Genomic DNA, 20812 nt, shown 5'->3' with positions numbered 1-20812 from the left:
CTGTGTCCCTTTCCCTGACTCCCCTTTCCCTGTCCCTGTGTCCCGTTTCCTGTCCCTGTGTCCCTGTCCCCGACTCCCCTTTCCATGTCTCTGTGTCCCTTTTCTTGTCCCCGAGTCCCTTTCCCTGTCCCTGTGTCCCTTTCCCTGTCCTTGTGCCCCTGTCCCCGTATCCCTTTCCGTGTGTCCCTTTCCCTGTGTCCCTTTTCCTGTCCCTATGTCCCTTTCCCTCTCCCCGTGTCCCCTTTTCCTGTCACTGTGCCCCTTTCCCCGTGTCCTTTTCCCTGTTCCCGTGTCCCTTTCCCTGTCCCTGTGTCCCTTTCCCTGTTCCCGTGCCCCTTTCCCTGTCCCCCTTTCCTTTGTCCCATTCCCTGTCCCTGTGTACCTTTCCCCGTCCCCGTGTCCCTTTCCCTGCCCCCTTCTCCCCGCCGTGTCCCCACGTGCCTCAGTTTCCCCAGGCACCGCAGGGAGGGAGCAGGGGGGGGTCCCCTTTGTCACCCCCGTGCTCGGGGGGCTCTGTCCCCGCTGTCCCCCTCCCCATGCCCGTGTCCCCCAGCAGCACTCGGGGCCCGGCTCGGTTCTGGTGCTTTATTTGGTTCCAAACGGGGGCGGCCCCGCACACACCGCGGTGAGGGGGGGTCCCGGCGGGGCAGGGGGGGGGTCCCATCCCTGCCGTGGAGAGGTGGGGACAGCTGGGGACAGCTGGGAAGGGGGTGGCAGCTCAGTGTCCCCGGGCCGGGGCTGTCCCTGGGCTGTGTCCCCCCAGACCCCGCTGGGCACGGGGCACCCCCGGCTCTGCCGCTGGGGGCGGAGCAGAGACCCCTCCCCAGGGTGAGGGGGGGTCCCTGGGGCAGGGGAGGGTGAGCATGAACCGGGACAATGCTCGGTTTGGGGGGAAGGAGTGAGAGTGAACGGGGAACAGAGCAGGGCCCCCACTCAATTTAGGGGTCCCTGGAGGAAAGGGAGGGTGAGGATGAACTGGGAACAGAGCAGGGCCCCCCACTCAATCTGGGGGTCCCTGGGGGGAAGGAGTGTGAGGATGAACTGGAACAGAGCAGGGCCTCCCACTCAATTTGGGGGTCCCTGGAGGAAAGGGAGGGTGAGGATGAACTGGAACAGAGCAGAAATCCTCCACTCAATTTGGGGGTCCCTGGAGGAAAGGGAGGGTGAGGATGAACTGGGACAGGAGTGGGGACCCCCAATTCGGTTTCAGGGTCCCTGGGGTGAAAGGAGTGTGAGAATGAACTGGCAACAGAGCAGACACCCCCTGCTCAATCTGGGGGTCCCTGGGACAGGTGGGGATGAACTGGGAGCAGATCCCCCCCATCCCCGACACTGGGGGGGGGTCTAAGGGGTCGCCCGGAGCCGCCGGAGGGTGAGGATGAGCTGGGGCAGCAGGGATTCCACCAGCACGGGCCCCAGGGCGTAGCGGGCACCCACGTTCAGGTACCACAGGGCGCTGCCGCCGTTCTTGGGCAGCTTGTGCAGCATGTCCAGAGCCAGCAGCCCCAGCGTGGCGCTGCCCAGGGGCGGCTCCAGCCCCCGCAGCTCCTCGGCGGCGCGGCGGCTCAGGGGGTGCCGGGCGGCCAGGGCCAGCCCCAGCGCGCTGCCGCTCACCCGGCACAGCGAGGACCAGGGCCGCGTCTCGGGCCGCAGCCAGGCGGGCTCCGAGCAGCGGGCGCTGGCCCGGCGGAGGGACCTGCGGGGGGACAGCGGGGATCGGGGTGTGACCCCTCCAGGAACGGCTATGGGGCAGCTCAATCCCCAAACTGCTCTGGGATTGGAGTGTGAAACCCCCAGGAACAGCTCTGGGATTGGGGTGTGACCCCTCCAGGAACCGCTCTGGGATTGGGGTGTGACCCCTCCAGAAATGGGTCTGGGATCGGGGTGTGACCCCTCCAGGAATGGCTATGGGGCAGCCCCCTCCCCAAACTGCTCGGGAATTGGGGTGTGACCCCTCCAGGAACAGCTCTGGGATTGGGGTGTGACCCCCTCCAGGAATGGCTGTGGGGCAGCCCCCTCCCCAAACTGCTCTGGGATTGGGGTGTGAACCCACCCAGGAACAGCTATGGGATTGGGGTGTGACCCCTCCAGGAATGGCTGTGGGGCAGCCCCCTCCCCAAACCACTCGGGGATTGGGGTGTGACCCCTCCAGGAACGGCTCTGGGGGCAGCCCCCTCCCCAAACTGCTCGGGGGGCCAGATCCCTGGGGCCAGCCCTGGCACATCCCTGCAGTCAGTCCCTAAACCACTCTGGCAGGAGATTGGTGGGGATGCCTCCCTCCAGCCTGATCCCTCCTATCCCTGGGGATACCCCTCCCTGGCAAGCACATCCCTGGGGGACCCCCTGACACCCCAGAAGCTGATCCCTGTGACACTCCTGTCCCCCCGTGACACCCCCATCTCCCTGTGACACCCCTGTCCCCCCTGTGACACCCCTGTCCCCCTGTCCCCGGGCTCTCACCAGTCCAGGTCCAGCCCCGCGGCTGTGGCCAATCCGTGCAGGGCCAGCGCGCTCAGGAGCAGCCCCAGAGCCGTCAGCAGGAAGAAGCGAACCTTGAGGAAGTTGGGGGGCCAGCGCTGCAGCCCCCAGCCCAGAGCCATCCCTGGGGCGGGGACAGGCGGGGTCGGCACTGGGATGGGCTGGGCTGGGAAGGGGCTCCAGGGAAGGGGAAGGGGCTGGGAGCCCCCCTCACCTGCCAGGGAGCCGGAGATCACCTGGTGGGGGAAGTGGGCCAGGACGAAGATCCGGGAGAGCCCCATGGCCACCAGCAGGAGGAGGTAGAGCAGGAACGGGACCAGCCTCAGCAGCCGGCTGGGGGGAAACGGGGTCAGGAGGGCGGGAAGGGGGAAAGCACAGCAAAAAAAGGCCCTGGGGGCATTCACAGCCTCCTCCCGAGCTGCCAGGGGAGGGATGTGTCCCCCTGGAGCTGCCCTCCTGGGAGGGATCTGTATCACCCTCCATGGGTGCTGCCCACTGAGTGGGGGTCCCACATGCACCCCCTCTTCCCACAGGGGCTCTGGAAGCTTCCAAGGGATGGGGTCTCCATCCCGGGACTCCTCCTTCTGCCCCACCCCCTGTTCCCACAGAGGCCCAGGACGCTCCCCAGCGCTGCCCTTGCCCGTCCCAGACTCACCTCCGGGTGTACCTGGACACTGCCTTGCTCAGGGCGGTGACAATGGGCCACAGGGCCGCCCCCAGGATCATGCAGTGCCCCGAGGGGCTCCCTGGGGGATGAAGCACAGGGCGGCTGTGGGGAGAGCTGGCAATGCCCAGCCCAAACCCTTCCCCGCTGCTCAGGAGGGGATTTTCCCACCTCCAGCCCAGCGTTCCCACAGGTTTGGGGCTCCTGGGGCTCCTCCCAGGGCTGCCCGAGCCGGGACTCACCTGGTCCTGTCTCACAGGTGACCGGGAACTGGCGCAGGGGGAGCTGCTCCCGCTCAGACAGCCCCGACTCGTGGATCCACCAGTACGGGCGTTCCCCGAACAGGAACCTGCGGCACGGACAGCAGGGGGCCGTGGGAGGGAGCCCAGAGCCGGGCAGGATCATCCCTGCAGCCATCCCTGGGATCCAGGAGAGCAGGATCCCTGCAGCCCATCCCTGGGATTCAGGAGGGCAGGATCCCTGCAGCCATGCCTGGGATTCAGGAGGGCAGGATCCCTGCAACCCATCCCAGAGGAGATGAAGCCACAGAAGATCAGGATCCTTTGCCAGTCCTGATCTCTCCCGAGCTTTTCTGTGCCTGGAATTCCTGGCAGATACTCGGGGCAGCTCGGGTGACCCTGCAGAATGCCACAGGCAGGGAGTGTGTGCCCAGAGTGCCACAGCCAGGGCGCAGGGAGTGTCCCAGTGCCCCCCTCCACGTGCCCCCCTCACCACTTGAGGACCACGTTGAGCCACTCGGCCACCAGGGCGATCCAGAGGACCATGAGGGACACGTGCTCGTCCAGGCCGCGGGCCAGCGGGAAGCACACAGTGTAGATGGAGTTGGGGTCCAGGTGCGAGGTCAGCAGGAGCCAGAACTGCCCCAGCCAGGGCGGCCCAGCCTGCAGGGCCACGGCGGCGTGGATCCCGGCCTCGTGCAGGGCGTCCATGGCACTGGGCTGGGACACAGCACGGAGATCAGCCCCAGCACAGATCCCCTGGGATCCCTTGGGGACAGCAGGGGAGGTGGCTGGACCCTGAGGAATCCCTTTGGGACATCAGAGGAGGTGACTGGACCCCGAGGGATCCCTTGGTGGGAGGTGGCTGGATCCCAAAGGGATCCCTTGGCACTGACTCAGACACTCATTCACCACTCGAAGCTTGCCCACAAATGACTCCCAGATTCCTGCCCCAGGGCAGAGCACACCTGTGGCTCCAGGCTGGGGGCCAGGGCAGGATCCTGGGTGTTGCTGTGGGTTTTGCTGGAGCAGCTGAGATGCTCCAAAGAGCCACCACCTCCCTGGGCTTTCCCTTGGAAACCTCCTGGGTGTCCTGTGGTCATTCTGCAGAGGGCCTGGGGTGTCCCTGGAACCACCCTTGGTTTTCCTTGGCGTTTTCCCCGGGTCTCCCTAAGGCCGGTCCTGGCCCTCCCTGGGGTCCCTCTGGGGTCCCTCCGGGCCTCCCTGTGCTCTCAGGCCCGAGGCCTCCCTGGGGTCTCCCTACATCTGACCCGCGGCCTGCCCATCCCCACCAGCAGCCTCTGACCCTCCTTGAGCCTCCCGGTGGCGCTGCCCACCCCCCGGTACCGGCGGGAGGTACCTGAGGGGGGGGCTCCATCCCGGGGACCCCTCAAAACTCCCTCCCGCCGCTCTCCGCGCCCTCTTCCGCCTACAATTCCCATCACCGCCCGCGGGGCGGCGCGCTACGGCGGGGCGGGAGGGACAAACCGCGGCCGGGCTGGGCTCAGCCAATCAGGGAGCGGGGCGGAGCAGATCGGCGGGGCGGAGCGCCAATCCCCGCCCTCGCTGCCGCGCGGCCCCGCCCCCGCCGCGCCTGGCCGAGGCGAGCGGAGCCGCGGGCGCTGCGGGCGGACAAGATGGCGGCGCCGGGCGAGTACTTCAGCGTGGGCAGCCAGGTGTCCTGCCGCACCTGCCAGGAGCAGCGCCTCCAGGGCGAGGTCGTCGCCTTCGACTACCCCAGCAAGATGCTGGCGCTCAGTATCCACCCGCCCGCGCCTCGCCGCGTTGGTCCCGGCCCCGGCGCGGCCCGCTCGGGCCTCTGCGGCCCGCCCGATGAGGGGGGGGGGGGCGTGAGGGAGGGAGGGGAAAGGGGGAAAAAGGGGAGGGGGTGTGAGGGGATCGAGGTGGGCGGCGACGGGGAGGGGTCTGAGGGGCTGCGGGAGACCCCCGGGCGATGGGGGGAGCGGGGAGTCCGCTCGGGAGGTTTTGGGGGAATTGGGGAGGTTGGTGTTGGGGTGAATGAGGGGATTGGGGAGCTCGGTGTGCGGGGATTGGGCGATTGTAACCGGGGGAGCGGGGATTGAGGAGCCCTGAGCTGGGGTGAATGGGGGAGTTGGGGGTCTTGTAATGGGTGAATGGGACGTGGGGTGTCCTGTAGGGAGATTTTGGGAGGATTGGGGAGGTTGGTGTTGGGGTGAATGAGGGGATTGGGGAGCTCTGTGTGCGGGGACTGGGGCGATTGTAACCAGGGGAGTGGGGATTGAGGAGCCCTGGTGAATGGGGGAGTTGGGGGTCTTGTAATGGGTGAATGGGATGTGGGGTGTCCTGTAGGGAGATTTTGGGGGGATCGGGGAGGTTTGTTCTGGGGGGATTGGGGAGCCCGTGTTAGGGGGAATGGGGGTATTGGGGGCCCGTTTTGGGGTGAATGGGGGATGGAGGAGCCCTGCATTATAAAGAGCTTTAGGAAGGTAGTGAGGAGCTCTGTACTGGTTTGAATGGGGGCAGAGAGAGATCCCAGTTTTGGGGAGAATGGGGGGGGGACTGTGGTGTCCTGAAGGTTTTTGGGGGCAGCAGTGAGGAATTCTGTAGTGGGGTGAGTGGGGGTGTGGCATTCACTATGGGAGGGTTGGGGAGCCTTTTATTGGGGTGAGTGGGGGGCAGTGGGGTGTTCCCTGCCCCCCCAGTGTGAATACACTTGGATGTGGTTTTGTTTGGAATCTGCAAGGAACAGGAAAAGCCAAGGGCTGTTGAAAAGCAGTGGAGGGTCCCAGGAGAGAGGGGAAGGAGAATGCTCAGCTCAGGGCTGGCATTGGAGTTCTGGGGGGCCAGGGGTGGCTTCTGCAGGGAATGAGGAACTGGGAGAGGATTTTGTGGCTGGAGCTGTGGGAAACACATCAGGAAAAAGCCCCCTGGGTGCCTGGGATGTGGTTGGAGCCAGGGGAGCTCCCAGGTCCCGCTAGAGGCAGCAGGAAAATCCCAGAGGGTCCAACAGGTCACTCAGTGCTGCTTGTCAGCCCCACAGGGGGCTGAGCCCTTCCCAAAGTCCAGCTGTTCCTGCCACATCTGGGGTGCTCCAGCTCATCCCCCAAACGGGGAGACTGGAATTCCCTGGCTTTCTGCTCATCGTTGAATGGTGTTTATTAGGGAGGGCTCCACCTTGTGCTCAGAGGGGCTGGGAGAGGAACAGGGGCTTCCATGAGGATCTCTACTAGGGGGAGATGGTGTTGGCATAGAAGAGGCTCTCCATGCTGTGCTCCATCCATCCATCCATCCCTCCATCCATCCATCCATCCATCATCCATCCATCCATCCATCATCCATCCCTCCATCCATCCATCCATCCATCCATCCATCATCCATCCATCCATCCATCCATCACCCATCCCTCCATCCATCCATCCATCCATCCATCCATCCATCCATCATCCATCCATCCATCCATCCATCCATCTATCCCTCCATCCATCATCTATCCATCCATCCATCCATCCATCCATCCATCCATCCATCCATCCATCATCCATCATCCATCCATCCATCATCCCTCCATCCATCCCTCCATCCATCTATCCCTCCATCCATCTATCCCTCCATCCATCATCTATCCATCCATCCATCCATCATCCATCCATCATCCATCCATCCATCCATCATCCATCCATCCATCCATCCATCCATCCATCCATCCATCCATCATCCATCCATCATCCATCCATCCATCTATCCCTCCATCCATCCATCCATCACCCATCCCTCCATCCATCCATCATCCATCCATCCATCCATCCATCATCCATCCATCATCCATCCATCACCCATCCCTCCATCCATCCATCCCTCCATCCATCCATCCATCCCATCATCTATCCCTCTATCCCTCCATCCATCCATCCATCCATCCATCCATCCATCCATCCATCCATCCATCCATCCCTCATCCATCCATCCATCCATCCATCCATCCATCCATCCATCCATCCATCCATCCATCCATCCTCATGGAAGCAGAGGAATTGTGGAGGAATCCCTGCCAGCTCTGAAAGGAGTGTTTTGGGGTTTTTTTTGGGGGTGCTGTCTCATTCCCAACAACCAGCCTTGTGTGTCCCTCTCCTGGGAGTTCCCTTCCTTCCAGAGCAGGGAATCTTCCCTGGGGATGCTGCTGCCTGCAGGAGGAAAAGAGTTCTGGTGGAAAAAGTGCAAATTTGGTGGTGCTGGCTCAGGCCAGTGGTGGTGGTGGGCTGGTGCTGGTGGACCAGGACTGGAGAACTCAACCTGGAGTTGGGATAGACCAGGATCAGCACCCAGAGGGAGATGAGTGAGATGGGATCACTGACGATCCCAAGGCAGCAGGAGGAGCTCCCCACAAACCCAACCTCCTCCTGGCTTGCTCCTCACCTCCAAAAACCTCTCTCTGGATTTGTTTTCCTTAATGCCCTCCTCCAGAATGCCCCTCTTCCAGTGGCAAGCCCAACCACGCAGACATCCTGCTCGTAAACTTACAGTACGTGTCAGAAGTGGAAATAATCAATGACCGCACGGAAACGCCTCCCCCTTTAGCCTCCCTCAACGTCAGCAAGGTGAGAGAGCCCCTCCTCAGCAGGGGTCCCCCAAAATCCTGCAGGGGTCCCCCAAAATCCTGCAGGGATCCCCCAAAATCTTGCAGGGATCCCCCAAAATCCTGCAGGGATCCAGCAGGAATCACCGCTGGAGCTGCTCCCAGTGCAGCTTCACAGAGTTCCATCCTGGATCTGGGGTTTGGTGATTTGGCTCTGGGTTTTACCACTTTGGGCTCTGGATTTTGGCATTTGGAGCCTGAATTTTGTTGGGTTTAGGGTCCAGGTTCTGGCATTTAGGGCCTGGTTTTTGGGTGGTTTTGGGGCTTGGGTTTTATGTCTAGATTTTTGGCCTTTGGGAACCTGGATTTTGGTATTTTTGGGATCTAAGGTGATCTTGTTTTGGGGCTTGCATTTTGAGGGGTTTGGAGCCTGGGTTTTGGTAGTTTGGGTCCAGGTTGTGGTGTTTAGGGTCTGGATGATGCTATTTTGGAATGCACACAAAGGGGAACTCCTGGAATTCTGAGGAATTGCTTTTCATCCATCCTGGAATGGGATCACTGCCCATTCCCGGTGAGGTGAAAAACAGGGAAGGTGACCCCAAGCCCTCAGTGCTGGGATGAATCCAGGTGTGGGCTGCTCAGTTGTCACCTCCTTGTGCCACAGGGACACCTCTCCTGGGCCTTTGTGCCACACAGGTGGCACCAGCTGGGTGTCCATCCCCTCCTGGGTCCCTTCCCGATGGATGAACACATCTGAGGTCTCAGATGGCACAGCTGCCACCACGCTGTGACTGTTGGCTGTCACTGCAGCGAGTGACATGGCTGGGAGCTCAGCCCGAGGGAATCCCCCTCAGGAATTCAGTGTTAACTTCAGGGATCCCCCTCAGGAATTCCAGTGCTGACTTTGGGGATCCCGCTCAGGAATTCCAGTGCTGACTTTGGGGATCCCCCTCAGGAATTCCAGTGTTGACTTCGGGGATCCCCCTCAGGAATTCAGTGTTAACTTCAGGGATCCCCCTCAGGAATTCCAGTGCTGACTTTGGGGATCCCCCTCAGGAATTCAGTGTTCACTTTGGGGATCCCCCTCAGGAATTCCAGTGCTGACTTTGGGGATCCCCCTCAGGAATTCAGTGTTAACTTTGGGGATCCCCCTCAGGAATTCCAGTGCTCACTTCAGGGATCCCCCTCAGGAATTCCAATGTTCCCTTTGGGGATCCCCCTCAGGAATTCCAGTGCTCACTTCAGGGATCCCCCTCAGGAATTCCAGTGCTCACTTCAGGGATCCCCCAGGAATTCCAGTGCTGACTTTGGTCTTTTCCAGCATCCCAGAGTTGTGGGTTTGGATTTGGGGAGGTGACAGATGCAGTCAGGTTGGAAGGGGCTGTTCCAGTGGCAGGAGGGCAGTTCTGTGGGCTCTGCCCCACATCCCCGTCCCCATGGGGGCTCAGGCAGGCTGCTGCAGGACTGGGACGTTGCTGGTGGTACTGGTTGTACTGGGAGAAGGAGGTGTGGGCACATGGGAGTGCTGGTGGTGCTCCAGGTAACCCAGAGAGTTGGGGACTTTTGGGGACACCCCTGTCCCACGGGGCTGGCGCTCACCTGAGGACCTTGGCACAGCCACAGGGAGATTTTGGATGGATCCCCTTGATCTCCCCAGCCTGCTGGCACCCAGGTGGGATGAGGGGGGAGCCTGGCATGGCCCCTGGTGGCCCCCACGGTCCCTCCTTGCCTGGTGCTCTGAATTCCCATCCACTGCCAAGCAGGGAACTCCTTGGAGTGCAGGGATCCAGGGGCTGGAGCTGCAGGGCTGAGCCATTTCCTCTTGGGATGGGCAGGGAGGGCTCAGCTGCTGCAGGGGGCTGATGGATCCCGTGGGAATGCTGGGATGCTGGGGATGGGGACACCTCTCCAGGGGTTCCAGTCACCTCCCAGTGGCCTCTTGGCAGGGCTGTGCCCAGGTCTGGATGCAGCAGCTGCTGGAGGAGCATCCCCAGGCCTGGGACAGAGGGGATCTAAACCTCAGGCTGGGGAAGGGGGATCTGCTCAGGGAGGACGTGGCAGAGGGGATTCCCAGGGCTCTGTCCCACAATTCCAGCCCATCCCAGTGTGGTGTTGGGGGGGGTTCCCACTTCTCCAGCCTTGTGGCAGCCCCTCTGGAGGAGTGAGGGGCTGTGGCACCTCAGGGAAGGCTGGGAAGGGTGTGGGGTGCAGGGAAGTTCCTGTGGAATGTTGTGCCCGGTTTAGAAGCCTGGCTGGTGGTCCTGGAGAGAGCCATTCCCACATGGAACAGGCTGGGTGGCTTGTGAGGGTGAGGAAGGCTCCTGTCCCTGCTGAGGCATTCAGGGAGCACACCCCAGTGCTCCTGCAGTGCCTGCTGCCACCAGGAGGGGACTCGGGATGGCTGGGAGAGGGACTCCTGTCCCTCAGGGCCACTGAAGTGTCCCCACCCAGAGGGAGCTGGGGCTTTGGAAGGGGTGAGACCCCCTCAGGCAGCAGCAGGAAGCCAGAGCAGCTCTGGGTGTGCTCCCAGCAATGAGGAGGCTCCAGGAGGAGGAAGAGGAGGGATGATGCTGATGTGGCTCCTCCACTGCGGCAGCTCGAGCCAGGAAAAGGCAGCTGGTCCAAGGCTGCTGCCTCCAGGCTCTGCTTCCTTCTCCTCCCACATCCATGGGATGCAGCCTGGGGGAGGCCAGGGTCGGGGTTTTCCATCTCTATTCCAGCACTCTGTGTGTAATCACACCTCCCCACACATGGATGCAGCTCCCAGATAACCAATTCTGGTTATTTTTTGGGAACAAACCAACTGCTGCAGGCTAAAGTTGCTCCAACTCCTGTGTGGAGCATTTACTCCCAGCGTGTTGAGTGTTCCAGGCTCCTCTTCCCCATCTCCATCCCAAGTGATCTGAGTTGTGAGGGGGGTTTGCACCTGAAATGCCAGAATTAATCCAGAAAGGGTCAGGGGGATGTGGGGGAAGATGGCACCACCATCCCCCAAATCTCTGGGAGGCCCTGGCAGTGCTGAGGGTGCCTCCAAAGGGGAATTCAGGCTGGAATCACAAGGGGCAGAGCCGTGTCTGGGGTGTCCCCGTGTCCCCTCACTGCTCCCAGCCCAAGCCCCTGTCCCTGTGTGTCCCCAGCTTGCCAACAAAGCACGGACGGAGAAGGAGGAGAAGATGAGCCAGGCGTATGCAATTAGTGCTGGTGTCTCTCTGGAGGGGCAGCAGCTCTTCCAGACCATCCATAAGACGTAAGTGCCACTCCAGGGGTCCCCAGTGCCCACCTGGGAGTCCCCAGTACCCAGCTCTGGGTCCCCAGGCTCCTTTGTGGGTTCCCCCACAGCCTTTCTAGGGGATTGCCCTCGCTGGGTTTGCCCTGGAACGTTCTGGTGTGTCCTGGATGGGATCCTTGGGGGTGAGGGTGGCTCCCTGCCTGCTCCCTGCCCTGCCTGGCACATCCCACCCCACCCCTGGGCTCCCACTCCTCTCCAGCTGGACCCTGGAGTGACCGGGGGGCTCTTTGCCCCCTCAGGCCCACCTCAGGGGGCAGTGGTGGCAGTCCCTGATGCCATTGTCCCTCCCCTCAGCATTAAGGACTGTAAATGGCAGGAGAAGAACATAGTTGTGATGGAAGAAGTCGTCATTGCCCCTCCGTACCAGGTGGAGAACTGTAAAGGCAAAGAGGGGAGCGCCCTGAGCCACGTACGCAAAATAGTGAGTGTGGGCTGGGGACAGAGGGGGGTGGCACCTCCTGGGAGGGGGACACGTCCCTGGGGACAGCCAGGAGCCTCCTTGGCTGGGCTCCAGCCCCTCCTGGCATCCCCTTCCCTCTCCACATCCCCCTGCCACCCTTTTTGTGTCCTGTGTTCAGAACGCTGAGCAGGGGATGGGGACACTGGGAAGGACTGGGTGGGTGTCACCTCCCTGGGGACACTCAAGACCCTTCCTGGCTTGGCCTCCAGCCCCTCCTGGAGTTCTCCAGCTCTTCCTGGGGTTCCCCAGCCCCTCTTTTCTTCGTCTCCAGCCCCTCCAGGGGTTGTCCAGCCCCTCCTTGCTTGGCCTCCAGCCCCTCCTGGAGTTCTCCAGCCATTCCTGTGATTCTCCAGCCCCTTCTTGCTTGGCCTCCAGCCCCCCTGGAGTTCTCCAGCTCCTCCTGGGGTTCCCCAGCCCCTCTTCTCCCCTCCAGCTCTTCCTGGGGCTCCCCAGCCATTCCTGAGGTTCTCCAGCCCCTCCTTGCTTGGCCTCCAGCTCTTCCTGGGGTTCCCCAGCCATTCCTGTGGTTCTCCAGACCCTTCTTGCTTGGTCCCCAGCCCCTCCAGGGGTTCTCCAACCCTTCCTGGGTTTCTCCAGCCCCTCCTTGCTTGGCCTCCAGCCCTTCTGGGCATTCCCCATCCCCTCCAGGGCTTCCCCATCCCCTCCAGGGGTTCCCCAGCCCCTCCAGGGGTTCCCATCCCCTCCTGGGGCTCCCCAGCCCCTCCAGGGTTCCTTCCCTGACCCCCTCCATGCCCCCCTTCCCCTGCAGGTGGAGAAACACTTCCGGGACGTGGAAAGCCAGAAGGTCCTGCAGCGTTCACAAGCACAGCAGACACAGAAGGACACGTCCCTGTCATCCTGAGGCCACCTCGGGGCCACCACCCCATCCCCGCGTCCCCTCCCCGGAGGCGGCGCCGGGGGCTCCTTCAACTTTTATTTCCTTTTTTTTTTTTTTTTTTTTTTTTTTTTTTTTGGGGAATCTCAACCAATTCCAAACTTTAGACTTCAAAACAAATGAGAAAAGAGAATAATTTAAAGCTCCTCACGCATTACTTGACTAACAGACTTTGTTTTTCCGCCATGGTTTCTCCCTCCAGCCAGTCAGACTCTGTTAATTTTATTTTTTGGCCTTTTTTTTTTTTCTTTCCCTTTTCCTCCCAATTCCTGCCTCCCTCTTCCCCAAAAATCCCTCCAGAAAATAAAGCTAACGAGCTGACTGTGGTGGCTGACCCGGGACCCTCGTGACCAACGTGGTCTCGTTTTAATTTTGTTTGCACAGGGCAAGGCTTGAATTAGTCTTATTTTTCTTATCTTTAAATATATATATGAATATATATTAAAATGTTCTTTAAATATTTGTCTGCTTCTAGCAGGGTCGTGGCAAAAAATCCCTCTAACACCCCCTTGGGAGCAGCCAGAACCTGGATTTGGGGTTTTCACCCCATTTCCTTTATGTTTTTAATTTTTTTTTGCCCTTTTTCATTTAATTTTTAATTTCTTTTTTAATTTTAATTTTTTTTTTTGCCACGATCCTCCCCCTCCCCCTTTTGTTTCCTCCCATTGTTTTTTTTGTTTGGGTTTTTTTTAATTAAAAACAAAAAGCAGATCAAACTCAAAACAATTCAAGCCCTGCCTTTAGGAAAATTAAAGATTAAAAAAAAAATTAAAAAAAAAGAAAAAAAAAAGGAAAATTTTTTAGTCTTGTTTAGCAAAAAACAATAAAAACCCGAAATTTTTTTAACCATCACCGGAGTCTGTGGGGGCTCAATGGGGCGTGGCCTCATGAGGGACGTGGTTAAGATGAGTGGGCGTGGCTTGGGGCGGGGTTTACTTCCCCTTTGTTATGGGGCGTGGCTTCAGCGGGAGGCGGGGCCTGGCGCCGCATATTCAATTAGGGTTTGATTGATTGATGGGCGCGGATGAGGCCATGGCGGGGTTTCGGGGGGAAGGTGCGGCCCGGGGCAGGCTGGAGGCTCCGGGGCGCGGCTGTAACAGAGCGGGGCCGCAGTTTTGGGGCAGGATCCGCCATTTGAATGGAGAGGCGCGGCCTGAGGGGAATGAGGGCGCTACAATTACAGGGGCGTGGTTTGTAAAGAGGGGGCGTGGCTTCACCAGGCACGGCGCTGATTGGTCCACGAGGCGGCAATTCCGGCGCGGCATTTCCGGCGGGACGGCCCGGTAATGGCGGCGGGCCGCGGGTGGAGGCGGCGGGCGCTGCGCCTGCTGACGGCGGGCGGCGGCGTCCTGCTCACCCGCTTCCCCTTCTGGCACTGCTTCAGCGGGCTCCTGCTGTGCGCCGAGCGCGCCGACCTGCGCCGGTGCGCGCCCGGGGGCGAGACGGGGCCGGGCGCCTGCGAGTGCTCCTGGGGAGCCTGGGCCTGTGAGGGGCTGCGGGCGGTTGTGAGGGCAGGGGCGGCTGTGGGGCTGGGCTGGCGGGGGTCTGTGAGAGCCTGGGGTGCTTGTGGGGTCTGGAGGGTCAGAGGGGGTGTGGGGTCTCGAGGGTCTGGGGGAGTGTCCGGGGTGCAGAGGCTGCTGCGGGGCCCTGAGAGCCGGGGGAAGCCCGGGGTGTGAGGGACTGGGGGTGGGTCTGGGACAGGTGCCAGGGACCTTCGGTGGGGCTGGGACAGGTGGCGTTTGAGGTGGGGCACGGAGCTGCTGCCTGGGGCAGAGGGGGCTCGGAGGGGCTCTGTGGGGCAGGGAAGGGGACAGAGCAGCAGAGGGGGCTCTGTGGGGCAGGGAAGGGGACAGAGCAGCAGAGGGGGCTCGGAGGGGCTCTGTGGGGCAGGGGAGGGCTGTGGCTGCCCCATATCCTGAGGGAGGCTCTGGGATGAGCGCGGGGGTGCCAGAGCTGCTGTCCCTGTCCCCGCAGGAAGCCGGACATCCCAGTGCCCTACCTGTACGTGGACATGGGCGTGGCCGTGCTCTGTGCCAGCTTCATGTCCTTCGGGGTCAAGCGGCGCTGGTTCGCCCTGGGGGCTGCCCTGCAGCTGGCAGTGGCCACCTATGCTGCCCATGTCGGGGGGCATGTGCACTATGGAGACTGGCTCAAGGTGAGAGCCCCACCCCTGCTGCCCCCAGAGCCCTGGGTGGCACTGAGGGCAGCCCAGGTGGCACTGAGGGTGCTCTGGGTGGCACCGAGGGCACTGTGGGTGGCACTGATGGCAGCGTGGCCCCACAGGTGAGGATGTACTCGCGCACCATCGCCATCATCGGCGGGTTCCTGATCCTGGCCAGCGGGGCTGGGGAGCTGTACCGGCAGAAACCCCGCAGCCGCTCCCTGCAGTCCACAGGCCAGGTGTTCCTGGGCATCTACCTCATCTGCCAGGTACTGGGGACAGCCTGGGGACAGCCAGGGGACAGCCAGGGTCAGGGGACACAGGCACCGCTGTGCTGCGGGCTGGGGACACAGTTCCCTGCAGGAGAAGCCTTGGGACAGTGCTCCAGATTGTCCCTGGTGGGACCCTCAGGGACAATCCACCACCACAGATCACCTCAGGGTGGTGTCACCAGTGTCACCAAGCCCACACCAACCCAGGGGAGAAGCCTCAGGCAGCAGATGTCCTTGGGGGATTGTCACCAGTAACACCACACTGCATTCCCTATGAACCCCAGGTTTTGGGGACCCCCTTCTGCCACCTCTCCCCATCCCAGAACTCTTGTGTGAGTGTTCCTACTGCCACAACTCTTGTGTGGGTGTTCGCAGTGCCACCACACTTCAGGTCCCCGTTGTCCCTGGGGTAGAAACCTTGCATGGCACCAATGCCACACCCCACTGTGAGTGTCCCCTTGTCCCCTGCTGTCCCCCCAGGCCTACTCCCTGCAGCACAGCACCGAGGACCGCCTGGCCTACCTGGACCATCTGCTGGGGGGTGAGCTGGCCCTGCAGCTGCTCTTCCTGCTCTACGGGCTGCTGGCCCTGGCCTTCCTCTCGGGGTACTACGTGAGGACAGCGGCCCAGGTGCTGGCCGTGCTGCTGCCCCTGGCCATCCTGCTCATCGACGGCAACCTGGGCTACTGGCACGCGCTGCGCCGCGTCGAGTTCTGGAACCAGATGAAGCTCATCGGCCAGAACGTCGGCATCTTCGGGGCCGTGGTCATCCTGGCCACCGATGGATGAGGGGCAATGGGGATAAAGGGTGGGAGGGATTTTTTTAAGGAGCGTCGCTATTTATTTGTTGATTTTTTGGGGGGTGTTTTTTTTTTTTTTTGGTTTTGTTTTGTTTTGGTGGTGTTTGTAAATATTTGATAATTTTGGCAGAGGATGGGTCGGGGGGGGTCCTGCCACTGTGTGGTCAGGGTGCTTCTCCCTGCTGAGGGGTGTCACTGCTCCCCCCCCCCAAAAAAAAAAAAAAGTATTTTTACTGATGGACTGAGAAATGTTTAATGTCTCACCCCAGGGGGATCAGCTTTGGGTGCCAGGGTGAGGAGGGGAACTGCAGCTTTTGGGGTACAAACTGCTTTTGGGGTTCTGGAATGCAATGCAGGAGTGCTTTGGGGAGCTGATGGTGAGGGAGGGGCTGCTCTGGGGGGAAACTGCTTCAGAGGAGTCACTTTGGGGGGACCTGATTGGGAGGGAAGGGTTGCTGTGGGGGAAACTGCTTCAGAGGAGTCACTCTGGGGGAAGCTGATTCAGGAGAGATGCTTTTGGGGGGGCTTGGAGGGCAGAGCTCCTTTAGGGGCTTGGGGTGGAGGGGCTGCTGCAGGGGAGCACTTTTGGGGGACCCTCATGGGGAGCCACTTTGGGGGGGCAAATCTGGGGAGGGATGTGAGTCTGAGAGGCTTGTGGGGAGCTGCTTCAGGAGGACCCACTCTGAGGACTTGGTGGAGGGGCTGTGGGTGTTCTGGCATGGGTGGGGGTCCTGGTGGGACCCAGGGAGGGGCTGGCAACCCCCAGGGTCCCCGTGGGCTGTGGTCTCATCCTGTCCCCGAGCTGTGTGTGTGTGTCCCCGCCCCTCCGGTGCAGGGCTGTGTGTCCGTGTCCCCCCCTCCCAGGTGTCCGTGTCCCCCCCTCCCAGGTGTCCGTGTCCCCTCCCAGGTGTCCGGAAAAGCAAACAGGGCTGATAAGGGGCTTCCTCCGGGGGGCCCTAATGGCGCCTCCGGCGGAACCGGGGCCATAAAACGCGGGCAGGCGGCAGAGCCCTGTTTGCTCGGGGGGGGCCGCCTCGGCTCCTCACCCCCGGCACCCCCCGGCGGCTCCAGCCCCGCGCCTTCACCCCCAGACCCTCCTCTTCCTCCTCACTGCCCCTGGGGAGGTGGGGGCAGGCGGGGACCCCCCCCAGCCCTGTCCCCGCTGTGCCGGGGGGTGCAGCCCGCGCCCCCCCTCCCCGCAGCAGAGCCATCGTGTGACCTTTGGAAAATGTCTGTTTGCTGTCACTGGGATAAATGGGGCAGAAAGCTCCGGTCCCCCCCTCCCCGTGTCCCCCCGCGGCTGCTGCTGGGGGCCACCCGCGCCCTGATCCCCCTCGGTCGGGGGACGGCTGTGACAGCGCGGTGACATTGGCGCTGCCCTGGGGTCCCCGCAGCCCCCTCCGCTCCCGTCAGCTCCGCACCAACGTGAAAGCTCCGGGGCCGGGGGGGGCTGCGGGCGCTGCTTTCCCCCCTCCCGGTGCTGCCCGAGCCCGGCGCCGCTCGGCCGGGACCCCCCGCCCGTGTCCCCGCAGCCCGCGGGTGTCACAGCGCGGCCACGCCACGGGGGACAGCCCCGCCACTGCCACCAGCCGCGTTCGGGCCGCCGCTGCCCGGGTGACAACCGGGGCAGGAGCGGGGGGCGCGTCCCCTCCGGCCGGGGCTGGCACCTCCAGTGTCCCCTCCGGCCGGGGCTGGCACCTCCCGTGTCCCCCCTCAGGTGTCCGTGTCCCCCCCCCCGGGCAGGGCAGGTGTTCGTGTCCCCCCTCAGGTGTCCGTGTCCCCCTCCGGGCAGGGCAGGTGTTCGTGTCCCCTCTCAGGTGTCCGTGTCCCCCCCCCCGTGCAGGGCAGGTGTTCGTGTCCCCTCTCAGGTGTCCGTGTCCCCCCCCCCCGGGCAGGGCAAGTGTCCCCTCCGGTCGGGGCTGGCACCTCCCGTGTCCCCCCCGCCCCGGCCGATTCGTGTCGCCTCCAGCCGCGCTGGTGGCACCCCACAATGTCCCCACGGCCGTGTCCCCTCCGCCCCACTGGCCGGGGATGCGGGTGCAGCTGGGTGCGGCCATCCCGGCGGTTTTGGGGACCCCCCCTTCTGCCGCCTGTCCCCATCCCAGCATCCCACGGTGGCTTTGGTGGCCCCTGCGCGGCGGGCACGTCCCCGCCGCGTCCCTCCGTGCCTCAGTTTCCCCCGGAGCCGGTGATTGCTCCTTAATGGTAAATCCATACGGGATTAATGTCCCCGCACGGGGGGCTGGAAAGGTCACCTCATCCGTCCTGGGGGAGGTGACAGCGCTCGATGGCGGTGGCGGGGCTGCGGTGACAGGGCTGTGGTGGCGGCTTCGTGCCTCGTCTGGGGAAACTGAGGCAGCCGTGGCTGTGGGTGTGTCTGTCCCCTCCACTGTCCCCCGTGCGTGGCTCAGGGCCGTGGGTCTTGTCCCGTGTGCCACGTTTGTGTCCCTGGGTGTGGCTGATGTCCCCGTGTCCCGCTGTCACATCCCGCGGCTGTGTCAGGGCAGGTTTGTGTGACACGGCTGCGTGTGACATCCGTGTGTGTCCTGTGTCGTCGTGCCACGGCTGCGTGTCACATCCATGTCACCGTGCCACGGCTGCCTGTCACATCTGCCACGTGCCACTTCGTGTGTCCTGGCTGCCTGTGTCACCTGTGTGTGCCATGGTGACATGTCACACCTCTGCCTATGTCCCGTGCCCACCTGGCATTGCCGTGTCCGTGTCCTGTGGCCACACGCGTGTCCGTGTGTCCCCGTGTCCGTGTGTCCCCCCCACTCTGTCCTCCCCATTCCCTTCATGCCCCAGGCTGGGGACCGTGCAGGGGACAGTGACAGGGTGCTGGCACGTGTCCCCGGGCCGTGGCGGGGGGGGGCCGCAGGGTCCTGCGTGCCCGTGGGTCTGTCACGCGTGAGGGAGGAGCCACCAGCCCCCCTGGGGCTATAAAAGCCCGGGCGGGTGCAGGAGCCGCCGTGTCCCCGGCACTGTCACCCCACTGCCAGGCCCTGCCTGTCACCTCTGCCTCCGCCATCGTGAGTGCAGCCACGGGCGGGGGTCCCGGGGGGGACCCCAGGAGGGACAATCAGCTGTGGGGACCCTGGGGGGGGGGTGTCCCTTTGGGGGCACGGGGGTCTCGGGGGTGCTTTGGGGTGGGACAGCTCCCTTGAGGGGGGGTCTGTGGGAGGGAGGTGTCCCCATGGGATACGGGGGGGTCCCGGGGGTGGCGATGTCCCTTGAGTGGGGCCGGGTCCCGCGTGGGGGGGTGGAACAAACCCTTGGGGAGCTGGGGGGGGCTCTGAGGATAAATGAACGGGGTCCCGGGGTTTGGTGGGGTCAGAGCCGGTTTGGGGGTCCCGAGGGTGATGGGGGGGGCCTCCCCCGCATCCACAGCCGCCCCTGTCCCCTGTCCCCCGCAGATGGTGCCATCCCCGCGGCCGTGGCGCGCGTTGGTGGCCGTGTCCCTCTGTGTCCTGCTGTGCCTGGCGGCCGCGTACCCCCCAAAACCCGAGAGCCCCGGCGAGGACGCGTCCCCCGAGGAGATGGCTCGCTACTTCTCGGCCCTTCGCCACTACATCAACCTGGTCACGCGGCAGAGGTGAGCGCGACAGGGAGGGGGGGACACGCGCGTCCCTGTCCCCGCGGGGTCCCCTCTGCACCTCCGCGCGCGCACCCGCGGGGTCCCCGCCGCTCAGGCGCGCTCCCGTGTCCCGCAGGTACGGGAAACGCGGCAGCCCCGGCACCGAGGGGACAGAGCTGCTCCTGGGGACCGGCAGTGACCGGTCACGGTGAGTGTCCCTGTCGCTGTCCCTGCTCCTGGGACAGGCAGTGACCGGTCACGGTGAGTGTCCCTGCCGCTGTCCCCCTCCCTGTGCCCAGCGCACCCCGGGCTGGGGGTCCCGGGGCAGTTTGGGGTCCCAGGGGGTGTCAGGGGTCTCTTTTCCCCCTCTCTCTCACACCAGCTCTTCCCGCAGGTTCGATGACGACTCCTCGTGGTGACCCCGCCCCGCCCAGCCCCCCCTGCCCCCCAAATCCTCCCCATCTCTCCGGGACCCCCCAGGGGACCCAGGGCCAGCGCAGGACCCTCCGCTGGAAGGCCGGGGACCCCCAGAACCCGGCCCGGGGGTGTCCCGCTGCCGGGGGGGGTCCCCGACCCTGTCCCCTCCCCACCGCTGCCGGGGGGGTCCCGCGTGGTCCCTGCACGGCCCCGCAGCGACAATAAAAGAGCGATCGTGGGCACGGGAGGCTCCGCGCTGTGCGTGGGGGGCGCGGGGGGGATGGAGGGGTGGGGGGAGATGGAGGGGATGGAGGGGTGCAGGGGGAGATGGGGGGAATGGGGGACAGGAGGTGCCGGGGTGCAGGGAGGGGGGTCAGGAGGTGGGCAGGGATTGGGGGGTGAAAGGAGGGGAGAGGAAGGGGATGAGGGGTGGGAGTTTTGGAGGAGGGGGTGCGTGGGGAAAGGTGGGAGTGTGGTGAGCTGGGGTTGGACACTGGGGTGCGCTGGGTGTGGGGTAATGGGGGGCACTGCTGGGGGGATCCACCGCTGGTGAATGTGGGGGTGCAGGGGGTGCTGGGGGGGCTGGGGCACAGGGGTGGGGGCATTCCTGGGGGTGCTGCCCCTCCAATGTCCCCCCTGTCCCGCTCCCCCCCTTCCATCCACTCCTGCCACACTTACACCCCACCAGCCCCCCTGGCTGTGCCCCTCTGTCCCCACACCTGTCCCTCTGTCCCTCCGTGGGGCCGGACACCCGTGCCCACGTCCTGTCCCCTCCGGGAGCCCCCTCAGCGCGGGGTCAAACATTAACCAGGGGCCAGCTGTCCCTGTCACCCCCGCCACGGCCCCTGTCCCGCCTCCCCGTCCGAGTGGGCACCTGGCGTGGCAGGGTGACATCAGCGGGGACACGGCGGGGATAAAAGGGCCAGCACGGCGGTGGCAGCAGCAGCGGCACCGAGGACCCGGCGTGTCAGGCAGCGTCCCCTCGTCTCGCCGTGTCCCCGCGTCCCT

The 20812-nt window shown here is 63.4% G+C and overlaps 4 protein-coding genes across 5 annotated transcripts; 3 read left to right on the top strand and 1 right to left on the bottom strand.

Annotated features, from left to right (window-relative positions):
- Positions 1-571: 571 nt before the first annotated feature.
- Positions 572-4869, bottom strand: G6PC3 (glucose-6-phosphatase catalytic subunit 3). 2 transcript variants are annotated; one of them, XM_077191002.1, is made up of 7 exons: positions 4742-4869; positions 3875-4101; positions 3385-3491; positions 3134-3224; positions 2693-2811; positions 2461-2552; positions 572-1696 (listed from the first exon to the last, which is right to left on the bottom strand). In XM_077191002.1, exons 1-7 carry the CDS (start codon positions 4757-4759, stop codon positions 1133-1135), a joined length of 1218 nt encoding a protein of 405 aa, XP_077047117.1. In that variant the 5' UTR covers positions 4760-4869; the 3' UTR covers positions 572-1132. The 2 variants fall into 2 exon arrangements, with proteins under 2 accessions (XP_077047117.1, XP_054505593.2); XM_054649618.2 differs by having other exon boundaries at positions 1207-1696; positions 2461-2602.
- Positions 4870-4934: 65 nt separating this feature from the next.
- On the top strand, positions 4935-12665 carry LSM12 (LSM12 homolog). The gene is made up of 5 exons (XM_054649642.2): positions 4935-5139; positions 7825-7958; positions 11074-11183; positions 11520-11646; positions 12455-12665. The coding sequence occupies exons 1-5, from the start codon at positions 5019-5021 to the stop codon at positions 12545-12547; spliced, it is 585 nt and encodes a 194-aa protein (XP_054505617.1). The 5' UTR covers positions 4935-5018; the 3' UTR covers positions 12548-12665.
- A 1155-nt stretch (positions 12666-13820) lies between these two features.
- TMEM101 (transmembrane protein 101) lies at positions 13821-16052 on the top strand. Its single transcript, XM_054649635.2, has 4 exons — positions 13821-14003; positions 14555-14735; positions 14864-15010; positions 15494-16052. Exons 1-4 carry the CDS (start codon positions 13867-13869, stop codon positions 15800-15802), a joined length of 774 nt encoding a protein of 257 aa, XP_054505610.1. The 5' UTR covers positions 13821-13866; the 3' UTR covers positions 15803-16052.
- A 3174-nt stretch (positions 16053-19226) lies between these two features.
- LOC129130948 (peptide YY-like) lies at positions 19227-19806 on the top strand. The gene is made up of 3 exons (XM_054649656.2): positions 19227-19405; positions 19524-19595; positions 19782-19806. The coding sequence occupies exons 1-3, from the start codon at positions 19227-19229 to the stop codon at positions 19804-19806; spliced, it is 276 nt and encodes a 91-aa protein (XP_054505631.1).
- Positions 19807-20812: the final 1006 nt, after the last annotated feature.

Source organism: Agelaius phoeniceus, chromosome 26 (genome assembly GCF_051311805.1).
Source record: "Agelaius phoeniceus isolate bAgePho1 chromosome 26, bAgePho1.hap1, whole genome shotgun sequence".
NCBI classification, from domain to species: Eukaryota; Metazoa; Chordata; class Aves; order Passeriformes; family Icteridae; genus Agelaius; species Agelaius phoeniceus.
The sequence above is the reverse complement of the archived record's forward strand: the minus strand, read 5'-3'. Positions and strand labels throughout refer to the sequence as shown.